Source organism: Seriola lalandi, unplaced genomic scaffold (genome assembly GCF_002814215.2).
Source record: "Seriola lalandi dorsalis isolate HSWRI2012SDOR001 ecotype SW California unplaced genomic scaffold, Sedor1 jcf7180002054486, whole genome shotgun sequence".
Taxonomy (NCBI): Eukaryota; Metazoa; Chordata; class Actinopteri; order Carangiformes; family Carangidae; genus Seriola; species Seriola lalandi.
In genome coordinates, this window is record NW_019525039.1 from 173,926 (window position 1) to 196,387 (window position 22,462).

Below are 22,462 nucleotides of genomic sequence, written 5' to 3' on the forward strand. Positions count from 1 at the left end.
AAAAAAAAAAAAAAAAAAAAAAAAAAAAAAAAAAATCAAACCCAAATATTGTGTTTTTGAGTCACATGAAAATTCCTTTCCTGTTTCCTTTATATTAAACTTAAAACGGCTTGAGAAAAGTGTTATCGCTTTCTCCAGGTGACTGTTGTATGCGAGTGATTTGGTCCTCTTAAGAATACAAACAAACAACTGTTTTCTATATATGGGTCAATATTAGCCAAATGTATTGTTATGTTTATGGTTTACATTTATGGAAAAACCGGATAGTTCAAATTCACAAAAAAAAATAAAAACCTACTAACCAATGACTATAAGACGTTACTCAGACAAACACTGATAGTAATTTTAACTAATATGTCAGCTGATAGCTTCGCTTAATGCAGACACTGGACGACTGAAATGCCAAAGATATGTGAGGTGATTTAGAAACTGTCAGCATTACATGATTTCCCTCCGAGAGAACACTAACAAGTTCATTTTTCAACTGTTAAATGTCCCGCCTTGTTTATGTTTTGCGTTTATCAGCCAATATAAGATTATAAGACTTTTTACATTCTAACATATTTATATTGGTATATCCAGTATCAGTCAGGTGATAATTTTAACATGGTCAGATGAGTACACCTTCAAAATGCAGCAATAAAATAAAAATAACTCACATATTTATTTTCAAACTTTTTTGCCAGGGCCTCAACCTGGAGCCGCTCTCTCTCCTCATCATCGAAGGGGTTGTTGGGATTCGGGGCTGAAGTCAGACTTGGAGGTTTATTCTTTGCCTGGAACAAATATTGAAAAATGACTATTAAAGATCATGAAGAGGAATCAACAGATACAGGGTTAGACAGTTTCAGTGCACCCCACACTGAAACACTACCAGCTTCCATGTGGTATCTTGTCGCTGACCCTGTGCTCAAATTGCCAAGAAAAGAAAAGCCCAGTCATAAAATATGAACACATCATCACAATATTGCCATGAAACTTAAAATAACTGAATCCAAAAACCAGAAAATATTCCAAACATGGTGCAGGCATGACGGTCTTTTGCATTCAAATAAGAAATATTTAATTATTCTGTGGTTTGCAAACTTTTTTCAAATTTTCCACTTATTAAAAACAACATTATAGTCCTAACTGCCCATGATCAAAATGAGGCGAGCCTCTCTTTGATCCCTCGGCTCTGACATTTGCCTTGCTCTCATGCTACATCCTGGTACTTCCATCAGCAATGCTCTCTCATCTATCTATCACCCGCAGCCAGAGGGCCAAACTGCATGTGGCATTCCCAAGTGCTGAAATGGCTGTGTGACTGAGCTGTTGCTGGGCAAGTCTGAGTGAACAGGACACAGGTAGCAGCACTAGATAAGCTTGATCTCGACATGTGCAAAAAAAAAAAAAAAAAAGAAAAAGAGGAGGTTCCTCGTTAAAAGGTTACAATCTGTGAGAGCGCAGCTGAAGTTGGAAAGCACAGAGTCGACGGGCTGGATGAGTGGCAAAAAACTGCCGCTGTCTTTTGTGTTGAGTCGCACTAATGGTCAGTTTCAACCACGCTAGTCCACGAAGGACAAGGTGCACTCCCCCCCCCCTCCTTTACTTAGCAATGACAAGTCCACACAAACACTTACAAGAGCATTAAAATTAACTCCAGCTCCAGCTTCGCCGGCCTGGTAATGTTAGTTAAACTGGGAGATCCTACCTGGAGGTTTTGAATGAGTTCGCCGTAATTAAACTCGGCGGAGGAGCGGTCGTCGGGCTCGGACAGAGGCAGGTTGAGCCGCACCGTCGCCCTCTTCTCGGCTGCTGCCTTGTCCCTGTCGCCGGTTTTACCGAGACGACCGTTGCTGGCAGCACCTCCTGCCCCGGTCGCTGCCTCGACCTCCCCGGCTCTAACGAAGCTGAAGTCGGCCTCATCCTCCAGCCGGCGTTTCCTAGACTCCGCGGCTGCTCCAGCTGCGAAGGCCGAGAGGGTGACAAATTGCACTTTTCTCGGTTCGGCCATTTGGATGAGCTGCCTGCCTGAACCTCGCTCCGGACAGACAGCGACAGCGAGGAGAAGAGCTACTTCGCGAAACTACTCCAAATTGGTGGATTGAAGAAGGTTTCGCGAAGCTCCGACGGCTGCTCGGTGCCTAGACGGATGTCAAGGCCTCCTCCGCACCATACGAATTGAACTCCAGGGGATGCGACGGTCGGGGAAAAGTTGTTTTTTCGGCAGCTACTTGCATCCTCAATCTGCTATGGGACCGAGACATTCACAGGAGCCATCTTGGGTTTCGGGAGTAAATAAAATATCAGAAGAGAGGGGTCGCTGCGCCTGCGCATACGCACGAAACGGAACCATCGTGACACGAGGGGGGGATCACCGTGGCCAATCAGTGCGTGCCCCGATCCTAAACCCGCCTCTGTCACAACAGGCGATAATAACAACACTATTAGTACTATTATGACCTTTATAAAGTGTGCGAGTGCCGGGTGCCTCCGCACACAGACTAACAGCTTCATCTCAGCCGACAGCTTTCACCTGGTGCCTCTCTCTGTCTGAAAATGCTGAACTGTGCATTTTTCTACAATGGCACGCGCTCACACTCCAACATCAAATCCTAAACGGAAGCCAGGTGACTGGCCTTGTCACCCCAACACAGCTGATTAACTTACACTGATCACCACTTGGCGATATATTGTTTTCCCTACCAGATATATAACAATAGTCTGCTTTGAATAATAATAATTGGTGTCTAATGTGGTTTTTCCATTAAAAAGAAAGTTCAATTGCATGGTTAAAGATTCTTAAAATGATATGTGCACCTCTCTGCCCTCTCGTTCAAAATCCATACTCTATGAAAATGTAAGTATTTATTATTTTTCAAAAGTTTAACAACTGGATAAAGGCCCTCTCCCTCTGTATGTGACCTGGTTTCCACATCACACTTGTGTAAATTGCACTGGACCAGTGCCTCGTTCTTTATACATCGATGTAACCAAGTTCCAGATTATAATGTTGATAATTTGACATGAGTCTGGATTTTTTTGGTTCTTCAAAGCTGGTTTAAAATTCATCTGGTACCGTTGTCAGAGCAACAAGCCCAAACTTTTAAATGTGCAGTTTATGCCAGTTTGTTGGGGTTTGCAGGGTGAATCCCATATATGAACAAATTTTCATGTACAAATGGCTCACTTTCTTGGAGATATAATGAATGTTGATATAATTATGATTTTAGGTAAGAATATGCAGGTTATTGAGGAACCATAGGATCTGTTGATGTCACAATTTAATTTTCTATACTTAAACATTGTAAAATATAAAACAAAGGTTTGTTCTCTGAAAAAGTCCAGATCTTGAGATGCTGGGAACAAATAAACATAGACTCGATTGAAAATGGAGCCAGAACATACAGCATTTTATTTGACATTAAAATGCTAGAACGTCGCTAGAAAGTATTCATGAGATTAAAGCTGTCTATTAAGAGATCTACATGAGGTTTTATTGTCATAGCAGACTTATATCACTTCAGGGAGAACGTCACAATCATGCACCAGCGTTATTGATAGTGTGACCACATTCAGTGGTAATAGCTAAAGGTTAATGACAAATGTGTGGAAACATTGTGGAGCACAATGTGAAACAAAGGACATCTGTAACAATGCAGGAACACTCCTGAAAGGAGACTTGTGTCCATGAATCTGTTGCCCCAGTGCATGCTGGGAATATCAGCACTCAGCCAGTCATATGAATGCTGATCATGGTTTCACCTCTTCAGTCATTTTGCCTTTATTTCAAAATTAGAGTGCACTGTTACTCCAGTTAACTTCATCCAATAATTAAAAAATAAATCATCAAACTGCATTCAAAGAACCAAACTAGCTGGATGAGAAATAACATTGTTATTTAGCCTGACAACAGCATGTTAGCTTGAGTTAGCCAAACCACGTTTGAAGAACAGGGCCAAGGATTTGCTTCCAGACTGATTGTGATGTGACAAATGGTGCTGGCAGGTACACACCTTGAACTCAGATTTAAAGTGAGCTCAGACAAAATCTTCACCTCTAGCAGATGAAGGTGAAAACATGAAAACAATCCGCCTCTGTCAAACTCTGCTCATGCATCATTCAGCACAGTGAGGGTCAAACATCCGAGAGAAGTAACAATGACTAAAATACATTTTGACTTGCAGTGTAGCAGAGATGCTCCTGATGCTGCTAATTACAACACATGGTGTGAATACATTTACATGTGACAGAGATCCTTGTATTTTCTGTTCTGTGAAGGATGGATGGGTCGATTAACCAGTTACAAAGCCCCAAAGCAAAAGTTTGATGTTGACTGTTCCAACTACCCACCTATAATACCCTCCATGCAGTGTAGCAAGTCCTGCCCACTTCCCCAGTTTTACACATTAAGGACCAGTTTGATCATCAAAGGGAACAACTCAGCCTGAAAAAACAGTTCTATAATCTGTTCTGTGTTCACCTCTGAAGGAGCTCTGCCAAATCTAAGGAAATGTCCCTGATCATGTCATCAGGGTAAGGTTGGACTTGAGAATTCAAATGTCTGACAGAAAATCTGTAATACAGAGAGAGGGCATAAAGTTTGGAAGACTTAAACTGACATTTGAGTTACATTGTGGGAATTGTAGGATCTAGCGTTTTGAAGCTTGACTTACCGTATACTAGGGACTAAAATAATAATAATCTCATTTGTTTTTCTTATACCTGTTTCTTTTCCTTGTACCTCTTCCTCTACAGTACATATCTTCTATACATTAAGTGTTTTTTTCTTTGTTGTTCTGCAAATTGTTTATGCATTTTTGTATTACTTAAAAAAAGCTGAAAATAAAATGTGTAAGGTCAGTTACTAAAATGAAATTCACACAAATGAATCACTGACAACACAAGAGTAATTTACAAAACACTTCACATTTTAATACAAATATATAGGTACATAGATAATTGCAATTCAAACCTTGTATTTTTAATACAAAACACAACTTTATATCAAAGATAATAGCTCAATATTTCTTCATGTGGCATAGATATCATTCATTCAAGTCACTGAAAATGACCAAATGCACTGTGACAGCTGCTGATTTCTGCATAATGTAGCCATCTTGATGTAGGCCTACAGTGAGGTGAAGTTCAGTGCTGAGGGTTGTCATGAGAGGAGGACTCTGTTGTCTTTGGCCCACTTCCTCAGAGCTCGGATGATGTATTCAACCTGGGGGTTTCCTGAATTTCGCAGCAAGGGCACCACCTCTTTAAGTGTCTCCCTAGAACACAAACAGGATATGTGAGGGAACAAGATTAGATCAAGAATGCACCATCTCTCATGTTTCTTTTATTTAGACATCACACCCACTCAAACAGACCACAAATATTTGATGTGCAAGTCCAGATTTTACCAATTTTACAGGGTAATGACAGAGATTATGAAGAAAAATGTTTTTAAATGTAGAAAACAGAAAAATCAGGACCCAAACTACTGCACAGGAGAAAAAAATGAGACAAACATACTTGGACTCCTTGTTTGCCAGTATGAGCTGGAAGATGCCGACACATGCCCCTCGCTTGCCCTCCCAGTAGTTGGATTCTGGGTCCAGCTTCTCCAGTGCATCAAAGGCTTTGGCTGCATAGAAGAACTGGCCCATCTGAAACAGCAGGTTGTAGTCGTGACCCACGGCAACATATTGACTTTCTGGGCACAGATTAAACCACCTCTTTACCAAATGAGCAGTCTGTTTCCACAGAAAGTTCTTATCCAGAGCACTACATGTCTGCTCACACTTTGCTCACTGCATTTCAAAAATATGGTGAGCAAACTGAGAGCCTTTTGAAGGACAGACAGCACCTCTAACAACATGACCGCAGCCAAGTTAAACTATAATCAATAACACTGCCAAAATTGGTATGAAATAAGACTATCATAAAAACAGGCAGGTAGAAAATGAAATGTGCAATGCCTCCATTTAAGGTGGATTTTGGGAAAAGCTATATACATTTGACATATGTGAATTCAGAAAATGGTTATGCTTTGGAATTGTGTCACACAGGACTGAATGCTCCGACCTTTAGCAATAAATTATGGTATTTTAACCAAGAAACAGCCAGATGAAGACAATGGTGCAAAGGTTACTTAAACAGAGCTAAAATTGTATATTGTATATGTGTATGTATGTACTATTGTCTGACATTTCATGGACTAAACAATTAAGTGATAAATCCGAAAATCATCTGCAGATTAATAGACAATGGACATAATGATTAGTTGCAGCGCTACTACCAAATACAAAAGTTGTACCAATCAAAATTTCCCAGTGATCTGTCTTCAAATTGCTTCTTTTGTCAGACCAAATGTCCAAAAGCCAAAGTTAATCAATATATAATAATATAAAATATCGAAACTCACATTTGAGAAGCTGGAACCAGCCAGTGGTTACAACCTTTGCTTGATATGTAATTTAAACAATTATCTGATCATCATAATAGTTGGTGATTCATTTTCCGCCAATCGACAACTGTTAAATTGACTAATCGTTTCAGCACTACTGTGGTAAACTAAATGGTAAGTGGTAAGCGAAGATGATACGAGAGGCAGAAGACAGAGGATGATGTCACCTTGTAGCAGTCGTTGGCAATGAGCTGCAGCAGACTGAAGGAGTCAGAGGAAGTGCCCATCTTCAGATAGAGCTCCCAGGCAAGCTGACCCCTCTGGTTCATGATGTCTGACAGGAACAAGACGAGAGTTCAATAACCCATCATTCACAGCCAGTTTCAGCAACTTTTATAGACTCAAATTTGGAAAATATTAAATGCCTTTGGGCAGGTTTTATTGATCTGGATTAAGCCAAGAAAGGGAGAAAAATCTTTTCATGGAGATTTCCATTTCTTAGAGGTGCTGAGTGTAACACTAGCCGAGTGCAATAGTAACCCTAAATTCTTTACAGGCCTAAAGCTAGAAATCTGGCAGTGATGTTTGATTCAGATCTCAGCCTCAGTGAACACATATAAAGGGTTGAAGGTGCTCTCCATGCTTTTATGCCAACAGCTGTAGACTACTGTAACTTTTTTCATAACTACCTAAAAAGACCTTACCTTAATGCAGCTCGTGCCAAATGCAGCAGCAAGTCTGCCAGAGAAAACTAAGGGACTGGATCACATTGCGCCTGTTTTGGAGGTTTTTCACTCGTTATAATATATGCAAAATGTCAACTCCCAGCCTTCTTACTGAACAAACACCTCACGAGCAGTCTGGTATTCTCATGCTGGTGGCCTGTGGTATTTACCTGTAGGGTTAGGGTTAGGGACTTTGCGTTATTATTTTTACAGTATCAATCATCTCAACATTTAATCGTTTTACTCCCTTTGTGCTGAAGCTTAGCTGAGATCTGTTGAGAGTTGAACAAGTAAAGGTACCTTGACTATGTTCTCAAATATTTTTTCATACCTATCACTTTCTGACTGAAATTGGATTTAACTGGATTTTGTTAATCATTTTATAATTAGTGAACTTCAATTATTTCTACTGCAATTTAATGTTGTTTTATTTTGTTTTGTGACATATTTCTTTAAAATCTTTATGTTCACGTTTATATGAGGAATGCCTTTGAATTAATGTATATATGTTGACATTTTGTCACTCTTTTAAAGCTTGTTTTCAATTCCCTTGAAGTTTAAATGTATGTAAATCTGTTGTATGTATCATGCTACATGAATGAATTTTCCTTGCAGAAAGATTTTTGTTATCAAATATACTATCATCACTATAACTATTATACATACAGCATCGTGCCAGCCAGCTGAGGTAAACATAGTCATTCTTGATCTTTTCACTCTGAATGAGCAGAAAAACCTGAAAGAAACATTAAAGTTAGTGCAATACAATGATCAGTAACTTCAGTCAGATGAATCTGTTTGCTGAAGTAAGGTACCTCTTCTGCTTCCTTGTAGTTGCCAAGAGCTGCTTTAGCCTGAGCATAGTTGAAGTTGAACGTGTCATCATTATAGAAGTAACCCTGCGAAGAGAAAAGAACAGTTATGCCCACATAAAAAAAAGGACGAGTGCCCACGTGTCCAGAAATAAAGAGCATATCAGCTTTTTGTTGGTAGTACGAATCATGGGGAGAAACACACAAACACACACCTGCATCTGTAAAGCACCACTTGTCATCTGAAGTGACACTTCTCACCCAGTGTGTGGGAGTCTTTTTTTCAGCTCCATCTTACAGACTGATACCACAGTAAAGTAACAACACAGAAGTCTTCAATGGAATATGCCATATAATGTGTGCCTTGTACTGAACATCACTAACCTTGACTGAGTTTAGATATATGAGAACATCTTCGAACTGCCTCAAGAGGAAGAAGCAGGAGGCCATGCACTGTCTGCCAGGAATAGTGTCTGAAAGGACAAAAAATGTTATACACACGCTCGCACAGTGTTTCTTTAAAAGGATCATATTGATTAAACTTCTATTCAACGTACCGCATTCACTAGCTGAGCCTCCGACCAGCTGAAAGAACTGCTGTGCGATTTTCAAGTGATCCCTCTGAAAAGATAAAAAGTTAATGTCTCACACTCACAGTTATCTCATTTATTTGCATGTAACTCTTCAAGTTAAACAGAAACACTCACTGATCCAATTTCTTGTCCCAATGCGGCATTTACCACTCCTTTCAAAATATACTCCTGAGGAAACAGTAAATGATCAGAGTGAATCATCTAATCTGCAGTTTTTTCAAACATCAAAATCCATTTCAACAAGTTAAAAAATGAATAACAGAGATACAAAAGCCAAACAATCCATCAATTTCAGGCGACATGAAGATGTTTTTCAAGGAAGAAAGAAAAAGCTCTTCAGGAACTCTTACGTGGAACAAGAAGAAGAGATTTGTTAACAGACTTTGTTTAATCTGGTGTTACTGTAGTTTTAATTGTACATTTATACTAAAAAAAACAGCAAAACCTATAAACCGTACAGCAAAATAGTCAATATGAGCCCTGGTTTTAGTTAAACACAGCCACTATATTATCTCTTATGTTAGAGTGAAACTGAGCAGATCTCATTGAGGCCAAGTAGTTACAATACACAGAACAAATGAATCATCACATTCAAACTCAATATCTTCACCTGAGGTGTGGTGGGCATCAAATCTTGGATGAGGTTGTAAGCTTCTTGGACATCATCTGGAAATATAAAAATGAGAATGTGAATCCCTGAACTCGGGTAAGTTTCCAATAAATTAAAACAACTATACATCAACATTACAATGCTGAAATGTTGCATGCTAAAGACTGGATAAGGAAAAATATAATTATCTTCTATATTTTCAACTTTTTTGTTCAACACAGCATCGACACATAAGCGTGGGATTTCATTGTGTTGTATACTATTGTGTTATTTTCAGCTTACTTAAAACTGATAAAATAATACCATACATTATAATAAAAATATGTTATTTTATTATATTTGGGTATTCATAACTTCTCCTGGATGAATAGGTGCTTGCATTTGTAAATAAAGGTCTAAAGATACTATATCATCAGTTTTTCTCTTATCATTTTATAATAAAACGTGTGATGCATATTTTTCTTGTTTTGCTTGTTCCTGAAAACTGCCATGCCACACCTACACACCTTGTCTGAGATAGTAGATGACCAGGTTGAGTCTGGCCTCGGGGATCACATCGATCAGAGGAGGCAGCACCTGCAATGCCCCCTCCCCACCACGAAACACCACCTGCAGAACACAAGGGTGAGATTCAGAGTGTGAAAATTGGCATGTAAGTCACTAGTGTATGCACACACCTACACACTCACAGACAGAGCTTGTGAAGAGCTTACCAGGTTGTGTCGGATAAGCTCCTTAGCAAACTCAAAGGAGCAGGAGGAAATGTCGATTAGGTTCTTCAACTCAGCCTGAGAGGGAGAGAATGCACACATTAGGTAAAAATTACCACTGGTTATTGTCCACAAAGAAATGAAAAGGATAAGCAGCTACTGACTCAACTGTAATGGAACATGCAAATAAAAATAAATAAATAAAATAATAAAATCAGCCAATAAACAAAGATTTACTGTACCAGCACAGATGCTATACATCAACCTCACTAAATACAGATGTAATCATATTATTTGTTGAAATTTTTAGCGTTCACCTATTGGTGTTCGCATTGAAAATAAAGTAAGTCAATTTCATTGATAAATTAATGTAAATGGTGACTTCTTATGTTTGCCTTCTAAATAGTTCCAGTACCAGTTCTTACGCAGTTATGTTTGCTATAGACTAAACACGAGACATAAAAATCTGAGTATGGAAATGTGAAAACATGTCAATAGGAAGAACCACCAGCTAGGGTATGCAGCAGTCAGACACTGTTTACCTCTGCTGCCTTGCCATTGTAGAGCCTGAAGTGGTTGCAGGCCTTAAGGTTAAGGGCAATAGTGGAGTCAGGGATGCTCTGCAGGTACACGGCCAGCACCTCCTGGGACACATCATAGTAGTCCAGCTTGTAGTAACACAGAGCCACATATACTTTGAGGGCCAGGAAATCTCTGAGAAAACAAGATGGAAAATTATATCACTACTTATTATATATTATTTCTTGCAGTTGATGGATACGAGATGTTATTCGTGTCACTTTACTGCTGTGACTATTTTCTACATATTTTTATTTCATCAATATTCTTAACAAAATGAGTAACTTGGTTATATTTATAGCTGTTTAGAAAAGGAAATTTTACTTATCTAAGAAGACATCACCAATTTACTCACTATTGTCATTGTCACTATGATGTTATTAAATTATTACTAGATAAGTGAATAAAGAATTAATTCCAATTTATGATCAGACAAAAGTGAAGATTTGATGGCATGTCCGCGTGGCACTAGTGAAATAGAAAGTATTATAATAAGAACAACAAAATGTATGTGGCGTCCGCAGCTGTCCCTGTGCATGTCAGCAAGGGGATATAATTGAAGCTTAAAGCTGTCACATTTGCTGTCAACCTAGTAAAAGTAAACTTGCATGCGCCTTGGCCACAGATGCCACAAAAACAAAAGCGGAACAGGAAATGTTGCCAAATCAAAGTCTTTCAATTTTTTACCCTCACTACTACAGATACAGTATATCAGTGTTAGAGGAAGCTAGCTCAGCAGGTCTGCAGCACTGATGCTTGAACTATCTTTATGGTTCCACAAGGCGTGAAGCCCATGAAGTCTAATACTCAAGCATTAACCACTAACACCTGCCAAGGTGGTGCTAGGAAGGTACATGTGTCCAGCAGATCTGTGAAACTAATTTAAGAGAGTAAGAGGCAGGGAAAGCACAGACCTGTTCTGTAAAAGAAGCCGTTTATAGATGTCTATAGCTTCCTGGTAGTGCGACCGCATATAGTGAATGGATGCCAGGCTCAGCTGATCCTCTGTCACATCTTCCAGGTTCTGGTGGAAACCCATCAGCTTCTTCTCATCATTGAACTGAGACATGACATGAAGAAAAGAGGAAAACTTCAAACAGGGATCTGATTAGGGTGACTGTGTTGAGACTGGAGGGACAGAAGGAAGACATAAATTACACCTTAGATCAAACAGGTGAAAAACTGTGGATATTCGTATATATCTGAAGAGATGAAACAACAAGGTAGAATTATTAGACCTATGTTGAGATGACATTTAAAGTGATATGCACAGAAAAAAGGTAGTGAGCAAATAAGATCCATTACACAAACGCTGGAAACACAAAATGTTTTCCTCATTACTGAGCCCAGGTAAAACAAGATGAAAGTACTACACAGACCTCTAAGTTTATCTCACATTATTACAGATATAAATGTGTATATAAACACTGCAGGGTTTCTCAGGAGTGACTTTAGTGATTGAGTGAGGACAAGTAAACACATAATAGTAAAATATGATTCATTTTTCAACCTTGTGAGCCAAGTGGAAAAGGAGCCGGTTTTGGAGTGGAGACATTGGTGCTAAGAGAACAAGAGATATCAAATTTAGTTAGCCAGCAAAGCACACGACAATAGAGGCACAATTCATTAACATCATAACCTTACTCTCATTAGTGAATAACTGATTAAACAGCATTGTAAGTTGATCCAGCATATAAATTACACAAGGACTGGAGAGTGGTTTAGTGGACCTAAAGTTGTACAGTAAACCCATAGAAATAAATTACTAGACCACTTAAATAACAAATGGTGCACAAGAGGACTACCTTTTGTCAGATTTACACCAAAGTTTGTACAGGAAAACTAGTCGAAATTCTGGGTGTCCATAGTAAACCTGGAGACATTTGGATTTCATTTTGCTGACTTTTATTTACTTTTTATTAGAGACTAATGAAAAGACTACGTCGCAACAATATATGTCAACATTTTTCATAATTGTGCATCCTATAGTTTATTAACATTTGAATGATGATGAATGCGAGGCAAACAAAATTTTGCCTTAAGTCAAATGGTGAACTTAGAGTGTACAAATGTATATATGCAATTGATTGGTGGTCAGACTCCAATGTATTTTATTTAAACTAATTTGATTCCACAGGTTCCCAAAAAACTGAAAGTAGCTCACAGTTCACATAAAAAGCTTAATAGTGCCACGGATTACTTATGAGCTAGAAAATGTTTTTCCCCGAATAGCATTGTACAAAATGTAGGTTAAAGTGAAGTGGCTGAAATGCCTACCCTTAGACGCAGCCTCCTCTGCCTCTTTATAGAGCCCCAGAAAAAACAGGGCACAGGCCAGATAGACCCACACCTCAGCAGGACAATCAGGGTTCATTGTCAGAGACTTGTATTCCTGTCAGAGCATGATAAGCAAATATTACAAATTTGTTCAGCCCTTATAAAAACTGTCAGTCACATCCTTATCCATTTATTAGACGGGTTTAGAATTTACATACTGCATTTAGGGCTTTTTATATAAAATTCTGTGTATCTAGCTACACACACTCATTCAGACACACACATACACAGGAAAAAATACCTCCATAGCTCTCTTGTAATCACCCAAGTGAAAGGCGCAATAACCAATCCAGAGGTCTGCATGCTCCTCTTTCTCTCCAATACTCCTCTGAAACTGGAGATGACACAGCAACACGTCAGCAGCAGCACTTCCATTAATACAGTGTTGTCTGTTGCATACATGTGGAAGATATTCTATTTCCGAAACTTTAATTCCAGGGCTATACAGGGTAATCTGCAGGAGGAATTGCACTAAAAGAAAACTAAGCAAGTTCTCAGATCTCAGCTCACCAAACTATTGAAAAAGAGCCATCACATATGGATATAATTTAATGAAGGATATGGTTGCTTCTTCCTTGAAGTTTGAAAAAACAAAATCATTTGGAGCGATATGAAGAACTGATAATACACTGGACTTAACTGATTGAATTAATTTCTCTGAATCAATTTTTCTTTGAAATCAACACTCTTTTCATAGGTTATTCAGCAATTACTAATAAATTATAATCTTGTATTACTTCTATTACCTGTAAATAATAATAATAATTGTAATGTGACACTCTGCAAGTTCTCCAGGTGTCAAGTCACCTGTAGAACAGCACACACAGAGGTTCTTGTGATACATGAATGCATCTCAGCACAGGACATCTGACCCGTCCTTTTTAGTGAGCGGTGGCCCTTTAATCGGTTTAATACACAATTAGAAACCCTTGATCTGGTTTGAGCTGGTTTTGTGTGTGTGTGTGTGTACCTCCAACAGTGTCAGGGCCCCAAGGTAGTCTCTCTGTTGCAGGTATTCCTGCAAGCGGGGAACTTTAGTTTTGTTTTTCTTCTTCTTCTCACTGATGCTCACCGGTGTCTCTCCTCCCACTGCTGGTTTCACGCGAGAGAGGATCTGCCAAGGTACAAAAACAAAATAAAATTTTCTCAGGTGATCACATAACTTTCCGTGGACTTGTGGTGGGTTTTAGTGGGCCAACAAGACTGCTATAGTATCAATAAGGTCCTGGTATGAAATTTAAGTGTGCAGAAACATTAACTCACCATGCCGACGAGTCTTGAAGAGATGACTCTTTACCTAGCTGAGACTTGTTTATCACTAACCAAGCTAACGTTGGGTTTTCCTTTCTATAACAACACAAATTGTTAACGTTAGCGGTTACGTCCTCTACCTAACGTTAGGTTTTAGCCTCCTAGTTTCATCTTTCATTGAAAGTGGCCAGATATCGTAAAATGATGAAATTAACACGTTCTCCTCGTAAGGATTGTTGCTAAGTAAGCTCTTGGTTCGTTTTAGCTAGCTCCGGCTAATAGCGTCAAGCCACCGACAGCATAGATCATGTGTTCCGCAGTTTTATTTTCAAATTAAAGGCACAAGCAAAGCACTTGATAATATAGTGAGACAGTTAAACTCCTTTTCAGGGCGAAGTGCTAATATAAGCGGCATTATGGCCCCGTTTGAGCGGGTTGTATGCCAAGTTTGAGATGACTTTCGAAGGAAAAGTTCAAAGATTGCAACTGTTTTAGAATATTGTTTTCGAGTGACATTTATTTTGAAGTAAAAGGGGTGAACAGGAAGCATTGGCTCTTCTGTGTTACACTCAAATTTAACTTGACTCAGTGGTTTGTTCCTTGTTGCCTAGCAACTGAACAGCGCAAAACGGCTGCGCCTCTCAAGCGAAATATATTTATTTTACTCACATTTCTTAGACCTCAATTACACACGTAAACCAGATGTATTCCCCTTCATAGAAATACCAGCCATCTCGCAGGATATATTGTATGATAAATAGGGCAAGATTCTCCGCCGATACCGACGACGCCCCAGTGGCCTAATGGATAAGGCACTGGCCTCCTAAGCCAGGGATTGTGGGTTCGAGTCCCATCTGGGGTGATCCATTTTTCCAGCAAAAATAAGTTAACAATAATAATTACAGATGCTGTCTTTCGACTTGACATGTTTACAAAATTTCAACGAGTTTCCTAATATCTTTATATAGTGTGCACTAAGTACATTCTGGGCTGCAGACATTTCATATTACCAAATACTGCTGTCTTACCATTATGAACTGTTCATTCATATAGAATTTTTTTTTCCAAGGCAGAAACAATAACAGTTCTTTCATTCAACAACAAATAAAAACAGGCCCTGTTTACTGTGTATGCATCGATTACACTCTGTGTATGAGTCTGTTTTTGCTGAATGAGTATCAATATAATTTTCCTGTAACTCTGATAGCAGTGGGAAAAAATATATCTAAATAAAATGAAATACACTAACAAAAGTGTTTCCATCACATCTGTAAATGTTGGCTCTTTGTTGAACAATGCTGAAAAAAACTGGCACATGGTTGATCCTAACTGCTGACCCCTGATCCATGCTATGTACCTAAAAAAATTAACACTAAACAATCATTAAATGAATCAAATTCACTTTTGTGCATATTCACTGAAGATCAACTAAATTAAACAGTTTAATGAATAGCCAATTTTATTGATTTCTCAGCTCATAATGCTAAGCATTTGTCATGTGTTTTGATGGACATGACATGACACAACTTGTCAAAGGTGGAAATATCCGTACTAAAAACTACATGCATTAATAAAAAGGAGACACACTGGCCTTCAATCATATGTAGAAATATAGAGCGTTTCCTAGTTTAATTTGTAGTTTAATGATGTAATGTGATAGAACAAAATGTTATGGTTGCATAATCTCTAATACACTTATATTACAATCTCGAATGTTTTCTAATGTACTGCTCTCAGGTGATTTTATTCAGTTTACAGTCGTGCTCACACACTGGATCTGCTGATAATAATGGCTCTAGCCATTGTTGCATGCTTTGTAACTAACCTTAGTATTCCTGACAAGACAGTTACCTGTTTTTGCTCTGTGCAGTTCTTTCATTGTGCAGACATGTTACAGAGAGGGCAAATTAATTATCTACGCCAATTACATTAAATCGCAGTAGTTAAACTTGAAAGGATTATGCCTACATAAAAACAACCATGAGGACAAAAATACTGTCTATTCACTGCAGAAAGCAGAATGTAAATAGGAAAGAATAAAATTACACATCCACTTTGACATTCTCCCTCATTCACAGGCATATAGCAGTGCTTGGAGCAAAAATACTACCGTCAAAATATCTAAATATAGCTGTTGAGTTATGTCATATATAAATATAGCTGATGAGCAATGTCATCCATGACCATGGGGGAACGACTGACTGTCACTGCCATCCCTAGAGCAACCCTGTCCCCTGTTGGAGGATCACCAGGTCAGCAAGCTGCATATACATTATATATATATATATATGTAAGAATATATATACGTGTGTGTGTGTGTGTGTGTGTGTGTGTATATATATATATATACATACATATATATGTATATACACACATACATACATACATACATATATACGTGTGTGTGTGTGTGTGTGTGTGTGTGTGTGTGTGTGTGCAGCTGACAAAATATGACATACACATATTACACATAACATAATATAGAATATATTCATAACATATTAACCTCCCCAGAGAAATACACTACAAGCAATAACTTTAAAGTACATGCATGAAATATGACAACCAATGTTTATATTAGTCTGCACTATTGATTCTTGATTGATATTCTATTTCTATGAATTTATATGCTATGCTAACTATCACTAACAATGCCAAGCCAATCACCAAGTTGCAAAAAGTAGCTGAAAGTTTGTTCACATTTATTAAATTCATTGTGTTTTATTCTCAAATCAGATTTGCTTATTTTATTTCTCCATGTTTCAGTTTTGTAGATGCTATGGTGTATCATTGCTTAAAATCAGCTTTAATTCAGAGGGTTTTTTTAAACGTGAACTTCAAAAGCACATTATTTTACATGAACAGACACATATGTTCCTCAGCTAACACTATGAACTGGTACTCTGATCTGTCTCACACAACCAGCGCCGCTTTTGTCCACAGGGGGCATCATTCCAGTTGGCCTTCAATGGGTTGAAGTGATACATCTCCACACAGTCCTCTCTGTTGGGACCACCGTCACCCGGCTGACCATCCTGCCAAAATCTAAAGGACGATACAGTGATGGAGGTCAGAGAGATGTTTGATTACTGGACTGACAGCAGTTTGTCCAACTAACAGTGCGAAGCCCAGGGGTCGTCACAAAGATAAACTATGTTGATTAGAGGGTAATGTACATTTCCACAGCACAAATTTCTGCACAGATATTTGTGAAGTGAAAGTGTATTAATATTATTCTTAGATGTAACAGTATCTCTGTTAAAAAAAAAAAGAAAGATACTTATTGTTATTGTACTGATTGAGTTAGTGCTGTGAAAATGTACATAGTGCTGAATATCTACTAACTGGAGGTAATTACATCTCCTCCAGTGTTATTACAAACTTGTATACAGCTTATATTTGAGAATTTATATTATGCATGTATTTCTTTCCAAACATTGAAAAAGTGAAAAGTTATGGTGTGTTGGCACTTTTTCAAAATGCCAGGACTGACATAGTAATGATACTTGATACTAACAGTGTTAATTCAAGCATAAAATTTGCAGCCTGGTCATTTTTCATGAGCCAAGCACTGCTGCAGGTGAACCTGCCCGAATTAAATAGTATTCATCTGTGCGCTGCTGATGTCAGAAAGACTGAGGAGTATGCTCAAGGCCTTACGATTTAGTCAGTGCAGATCCATCCACCCATTTAAAGATCCCATTGGTGTTATACAGACCAATCCAGAACAAGAGGTCAGTATTCCCATCCAGACGGTACAATGCAGCCTGTTGAGATTAAGATAATAGAGAATGTAACTGTTCTTCACCATCAAGAATATCCTACGCACACATAGAGACACAAACACAGATGTACTGTACAGTACCTGTTCCTGTTCACTGTCGATCACCACCAGGTCAGATCCATTTCTCTGACAGTATTTTCTGCTTTCCCCCCATGTCTTCTGCTCACTGGAGAGGAAGTAACATCTGGAGTTGATCTCCCTCCAGTCTGCAGGACACTTTTGAGAGGACGCACCGTCACTCTGCCCTGGAAGAAAAAATAAACAAACGATATATGATATATTAGATTCTGATGTATTTGGATGGGAAGCTTGAAGTACAAAAATAACTCAGACAATGATAAATGACTTGACAAATCTATACAAACATAAACGTAAACACCACTAATGATTTCTAATATTGATCCTAATATAGCTACAACATTGAGTGCATAGGTTTTTTCTAAGAAAAAAAGAATTATTAAAATGAAATAAGAAGAAAAGAAGAAGAAGACCAGAAGTTAAGATCCGCAGACTTGATTTATTCAGACCCCTCAGCATCATTTTCAGTCTGTCCCTCTCTTCCTCCAAATCCTTTTTCTCGTTGTTGAGTTCATTGTTTCTGTTTTCCAGCATGTCTCTGTCTCTGGTCAAGGCATTGAATCTTTCTTGTAGTCTGTTGCAATGATAACCAGGCCTCTTTCGCTCACAGTTCATTTCCACCTCTTTCTTTTGGTCACTAATATGAGTTGTGTTGCAGTCCAAGGGAGATGATTCCTTGCCCGAGTACACTGGTAGAAAAGAAACAGAAATTTGTTCAACTGAAATTCATTTTTTAAATAAAATCTTAATAAATCAAAATGCTTTTCAGGTTTTATTTGACAGCAAAATTTTACAGCAACATTTCAAATTACCACAGAGAGGAAGTTGTCTTTGCAACTGTCTTAGCAAATCTCAAATTACACAATGCCATGTTTTGAAATACATTTTCAAAAACAAAGAGACCATACTCACGAGCAAGGCGTAAAGAAATATTGAGAATGGCTTGTATTACACACAGCACACCAAAGCTGAGGAAAAGCAGCTGAGTGAGTCGTCTTTCTGCAAGATCATCACACACAGACACACAACAACAACAAAAGTCTATAACCACAATAGCAGCCATGATGTATTGTTGATGTATCAAACATGGAGATACAGGCTTTTGCTCTTACACTAAGCAACCATTAACATGTTAGTATCCTAATGTTGCTTTAAGGATGATTACATTTTATGGTTTCCATCAGTTAAAACATTGGTTCTCAAACTGTTTCTGAGAAAAGTTCACACCACCCCGCCTAACAATTTTTACCAATCATAAAAAACGAAGCAGCAAATAAAAAAGGTTAGTTAAATTTTAGCAAAATAAACGTCAGCACAATAGTATCAGCAAACTCTTATTTGTTTATTTTTCCCTGCATAAATCATATTCATTCAAATTAGTTTCATTCCATATTTTTCTCCTGGTCTTAAACGCCTGCACTGAGTTACAATAGTTACAACGACATTGTACTCGCCAAATTAATGTCAGAGATCTAAACATGTTACATATTGACAGCAAATTTTACTGGGGAAAGAAACGTGAGCGACATTAGTCCAAATGTTTCCACCAATTTATTTATTTATTAACATAAAGAAATCCATGATTTTGATCAAAGTATTTTAACCGAATGAAGGATTTTATTCACTGGACATCACATGTTGACGGCAGCTTGGCTCCCAGCCGCCTCGAGACCGCCTGTATCCACCGAACAGCGTCAGGGAAACAATCATTTTTAACATGAGTGTTTGTACCAGTTTTAATCTCCAGGGCTGTTTGTTTTGTAGAGGAGGACACTCTGTCTTTTGTTACTGCTTAGACTGAGAGACCCCTAGTGGCAGAAAATTACATGTTGAGCATTTAATCTGAGGCCAGTGTTAAACTGGCTTCGACACAATGGATGTAGCACCCCGTGCCCTTTAGAAATACCCCTGCCATATAGAGCAGGCAAACACAGATGTGGGGTGCATCAGTCCTTCCTGCAGCAAACCACCCCCACAACATGATGCAGCCACCCCTGTGTTTCACTGTTGGGATGGTATTCTTTGGCTTGCAAGCCTCACGTTTTTTCCCCCAAACATATGTTGGTCATAATTGCCAAACAGTTTCATTTTTGTTGCATCAAACCGCATGACATTTCTCCAGAAAGTAAGATCTCTGTCCCCTTGTGCAGTTGCAAACTGTAGTCTAGATATTTTTGTACCTGATTCCTCCAGCATCTTCACAAGGTTCATTGCTCTTTGCAATTTTCACAACGAATGGCATACTGCGTACTGTTGTTTGTACAGATGAACATGGATCCTTCAGGACTTTGGAATATTCTCCTAAGGATGAACCAAACTTGTGGAGGTCCACATTTTTTTTCTGACATCTTGGCTGACTTCTCTTGATTTTCTCATGATGTCAATCAAAGAGGCACTTGAGTTTGAAGGTAGGCCTTAAAATACTTTGACAGGTAGGTACAACCCCAGTTAACTCAGATTATTAAGCTTTTAAAGCCCTGACATCATTTGCAGGAAGTTTCAAGGTACAGTGAACCCGGTGCAAGTAAACTTCTGACCCACTGGAATTGGGATATAGTGAATTAAAAGAAAAAAAATCTGTCTGTAAACAATTGTTGAAAAAAATTACTTATGTCATGCACAAAAATGGATGCTCTTACCGACTTTCCAAAACTATGGTTTGATAACATGAAATCTGTGGAGTGGTTAAAAATGAGGTTTCGAAAGACCTCAACCTGTATCTTAAGTGTATCTTAACTTCTGACTCTGTAACCATAACCACTGTGCTGCTATGAGTGGGTATTATACAGTAAATACATTGTAAGTGGATGTTTTTTGTTTTTTTTGTTTTAGTTATTTATTTGGTCAGTTTGCCTTTATTACAGTGACAGTGAGCGAGAGACAGAGAGACACAGGAAAGCTGGAGAGAGAGAGAGACAGAGCGAGAGAGAGAGAGGGAGAGAGGGATGACAGATATGTTTATTTAAAGATGTTTCCTCTAAAATTCCACTAATCCACTAAAAATACTTGATGATCAAGTGCAACTACTACATTGACCAGTGTTGTATAATATAGTGTTGTTATAATAAGATGATGTGTGTTATTACCTGTTTGATTTGTATCCCTGCTCCTTTCCTGTCCAGGTCTTGGTTGCTCATTTATGTAATCCAGCATCTCAATTTGCTGTATAGTCCCAGTTGCCATTGTGGATCGTGAGACGTCTAGTCGGCAGATTCTGTGTTCCTTCTTTTGGTGTGTATTCTTCAGGAGTGACCTAATACACAGCTGACAGTTTCAGAAGAGACCCAAAAAAAGCAGAAGGAAAAATAATGTAGCAATGAAACATTTGACTTGTGCTAACATCTGTTTTACCGGAATAACAGAATTTCTTAGTTGTGGAGTTGATAACCTTTAATATATACAATTTCTCCACCTTCCTTTTACCTTTCAAGTCATACTACAATATATAGTATAGTTTCTCAACATTGCCGCAAAAGTTAACTTTAAGCATCTATGCAAAAAAAGTAGTAAAAAGGTCAATATAAATGTCCTTGTTGGTGACAAAATATTTAAAAATCTAAATAAAAGCAGGCATGAACGAAAGAACAGACAAAGGTTTTGAAAATGAATTGTTTAATGGTGCGTTATGTGGAACATGTGTGTCTGCGTAACATTCCTGACAACACTTCCACAATTGTAAATCAACAAATAAACTATGTAAATTATCCTAATAATCACAAAACACAGGCAAACTGGACAACTTAGTAGCAATGCTACACCTCAAAAAGCGTGGCCTGGATAATTAGACTCACAACTACAAAATCTGACTCATTGTGAAAACATTCACAAGCTTGATTTCCACTCCAACAACCTAATAACCCTTAATCACCTGTTTCCATATCAGTACTTTTGTCTGTTCCACCAGTCTTTATACTTGTCCATGAAAGGAAGATGCACAATTTCACTTGTGTTGAAATATGTGATTGTCTGTGTGCCACAACATTAAACCTGACCATTACACATCACTGTTACTAATTTATGGGGAAAAAAATGCATAAAAGCCGTGTTATAGTGGCATAAGAAGGGCAGTAGATGTTGTGTAGCACTCGAAAAACTTTAATGGGGATGTTGAAGAAGCAGATATGGGCAAGAGTCCATGCAAAAAAGGTTGATTTACTGATGAAAATAAAACTGAAACAGAGACAATAGCCTCACAGCAAGCTGCCACCTACTCTGTCTCCCAGAGAATGACACTCTACACTCATTCTCCCACAGTTCCCAACCCCTCGCTGCTAACAGGACTTAATGGTATAAACCTGTTTTTACTGTTAAGCAGCTGATCTATAACATCACAGGCAGAACCACAGCAGAAGAAAATACATCAAACACACCACAGTAGAGCTGAACCCAACAGATCATGACCCTGTGGAACAGAGATAAAACTACACAAATTTAACAACGTTGTTTGTAAAAACCTGATTTTTACTGAAACATTGAACTGAATTTACTAATTTATCACACAGAAAACACCATTAATGAAGGGGCACAAGGCCCAGCCAAAAGGTAGCAAAGAAAATGTTTCACACATAGTCACATGGCATATGTGTGAAAGGTTGAACACAGTG

The 22,462-nt window shown here is 38.3% G+C and overlaps 3 protein-coding genes and 1 non-coding gene across 8 annotated transcripts in view; 1 reads left to right on the top strand and 3 right to left on the bottom strand.

Annotated features, from left to right (window-relative positions):
- Positions 1 to 2,283, bottom strand: part of LOC111659701 (uncharacterized) — a 21,132-nt gene extending 18,849 nt beyond the window's left edge. For both annotated transcript variants that reach the window (XM_023412709.2, XM_023412708.2), the window contains exons 1-2: positions 1,694 to 2,283; positions 660 to 776 (exon numbers count right to left, since the gene is read on the bottom strand). In XM_023412709.2, the coding sequence (XP_023268477.1) occupies positions 660 to 776; positions 1,694 to 1,996 (420 nt within the window). In that variant the 5' untranslated portion in view covers positions 1,997 to 2,283. The remainder of the gene's footprint in view (positions 1 to 659; positions 777 to 1,693) is intronic.
- A 2,609-nt stretch (positions 2,284 to 4,892) lies between these two features.
- On the bottom strand, positions 4,893 to 14,284 carry ift56 (intraflagellar transport 56). Of its 3 annotated transcripts, XM_023412671.2 has the most exons (18): positions 14,009 to 14,282; positions 13,716 to 13,859; positions 12,987 to 13,079; positions 12,686 to 12,800; positions 11,919 to 11,968; positions 11,323 to 11,468; positions 10,372 to 10,543; positions 9,833 to 9,907; positions 9,626 to 9,728; positions 9,120 to 9,175; positions 8,624 to 8,677; positions 8,474 to 8,537; positions 8,301 to 8,389; positions 7,920 to 8,003; positions 7,771 to 7,840; positions 6,607 to 6,713; positions 5,506 to 5,639; positions 4,893 to 5,261 (listed from the first exon to the last, which is right to left on the bottom strand). In XM_023412671.2, exons 1-18 carry the CDS (start codon positions 14,009 to 14,011, stop codon positions 5,147 to 5,149), a joined length of 1,674 nt encoding a protein of 557 aa, XP_023268439.1. In that variant the 5' UTR covers positions 14,012 to 14,282; the 3' UTR covers positions 4,893 to 5,146. The 3 variants fall into 3 exon arrangements, 2 of the variants coding, with proteins under 2 accessions (XP_023268439.1, XP_087031849.1); XR_015437652.1 differs by lacking the exons at positions 4,893 to 5,261; positions 5,506 to 5,639 and having other exon boundaries at positions 7,084 to 7,840; positions 14,009 to 14,284; XM_087175723.1 differs by lacking the exons at positions 4,893 to 5,261; positions 5,506 to 5,639 and having other exon boundaries at positions 6,607 to 7,274; positions 14,009 to 14,284.
- A 501-nt stretch (positions 14,285 to 14,785) lies between these two features.
- trnar-ccu (transfer RNA arginine (anticodon CCU)) lies at positions 14,786 to 14,858 on the top strand. The gene has a single exon. It is a non-coding gene; the product is annotated as a tRNA-Arg (tRNA).
- A 757-nt stretch (positions 14,859 to 15,615) lies between these two features.
- LOC111659720 (asialoglycoprotein receptor 1-like) lies at positions 15,616 to 21,093 on the bottom strand. Of its 2 annotated transcripts, none has more exons than XM_087175724.1 (6): positions 20,945 to 21,093; positions 18,771 to 18,857; positions 18,293 to 18,547; positions 17,862 to 18,025; positions 17,657 to 17,763; positions 15,616 to 17,041 (listed from the first exon to the last, which is right to left on the bottom strand). In XM_087175724.1, the coding sequence occupies exons 1-6, from the start codon at positions 21,039 to 21,041 to the stop codon at positions 16,885 to 16,887; spliced, it is 867 nt and encodes a 288-aa protein (XP_087031850.1). In that variant the 5' UTR covers positions 21,042 to 21,093; the 3' UTR covers positions 15,616 to 16,884. The 2 variants fall into 2 exon arrangements, with proteins under 2 accessions (XP_087031850.1, XP_023268499.1); XM_023412731.2 differs by having other exon boundaries at positions 18,272 to 18,547.
- Between the last annotated feature and the right edge of the window lie 1,369 nt (positions 21,094 to 22,462).

What these genes read in the sequence shown, in the direction of transcription:
- LOC111659720 (XM_023412731.2), bottom strand. Translation starts at nt 21,041, where the DNA reads ATGGCAACTGGGACTATACAGCAAATTGAGATGCTGGATTACATAAAT. An exon ending in CAGGGATACAAATCAAACAG is followed by an intron (nt 18,858 to 20,944) that starts GTAATAACACAC and finishes ATGATCTTGCAG; the next exon opens with AAAGACGACTCACTCAGCTG. An exon ending in TCTGCGGATCTTAACTTCTG is followed by an intron (nt 18,026 to 18,271) that starts GTCTTCTTCTTC and finishes TTTTTCTTCCAG; the next exon opens with GGCAGAGTGACGGTGCGTCC.
- ift56 (XM_023412671.2), bottom strand. An exon ending in GGGCCCTGACACTGTTGGAG is followed by an intron (nt 13,080 to 13,715) that starts GTACACACACAC and finishes TGTCATCTCCAG; the next exon opens with TTTCAGAGGAGTATTGGAGA. An exon ending in CTGGCAAACAAGGAGTCCAA is followed by an intron (nt 5,262 to 5,505) that starts GTATGTTTGTCT and finishes TTTGTGTTCTAG; the next exon opens with GGAGACACTTAAAGAGGTGG.